The sequence below is a fragment of the Nestor notabilis genome, unplaced genomic scaffold (genome assembly GCF_000696875.1).
Source record: "Nestor notabilis isolate BGI_N333 unplaced genomic scaffold, ASM69687v1 scaffold26270, whole genome shotgun sequence".
Classification (NCBI taxonomy): Eukaryota; Metazoa; Chordata; class Aves; order Psittaciformes; family Psittacidae; genus Nestor; species Nestor notabilis.
The window spans coordinates 985-1,186 of record NW_009910114.1 but is presented as its reverse complement, the minus strand read 5'-3'; the positions used below and the strand labels follow the sequence as shown (position 1 = coordinate 1,186).

General features: G+C 69.8%; 1 protein-coding gene across 1 annotated transcript in view; it reads right to left on the bottom strand.

Annotated features, from left to right (window-relative positions):
- Window positions 1-202, bottom strand: part of ARHGAP23 (Rho GTPase activating protein 23) — a gene marked incomplete at both ends in the record, with an annotated part of 2,929 nt that overhangs the window by 2,390 nt on the left and 337 nt on the right. The window contains one exon of the mRNA XM_010024457.1: window positions 33-160. Coding sequence (XP_010022759.1) covers window positions 33-160 — 128 coding nt within the window. The remainder of the gene's footprint in view (window positions 1-32; window positions 161-202) is intronic.

Sequence of the window (202 nt, the reverse complement as noted above, 5' to 3'; positions counted from 1 at the left end):
GGCCCATGGGTTTGGGAGGGGGTAGGACCTACCTTTCGTGACGGCCGCATCCTGCCTGGGGGACCGGGGCGCGCTGGTTCCCGTCTGCTTCAGGAACTCGGCTCGGATCCCCAGCCCACGAGGGCCCTTGGGTGAGGAATCGGGCTTGGTGCCCGCGGGGCTGCAGGGAGAGCAGGAGGGTCAGGCGGAGCATGGCCAAGGG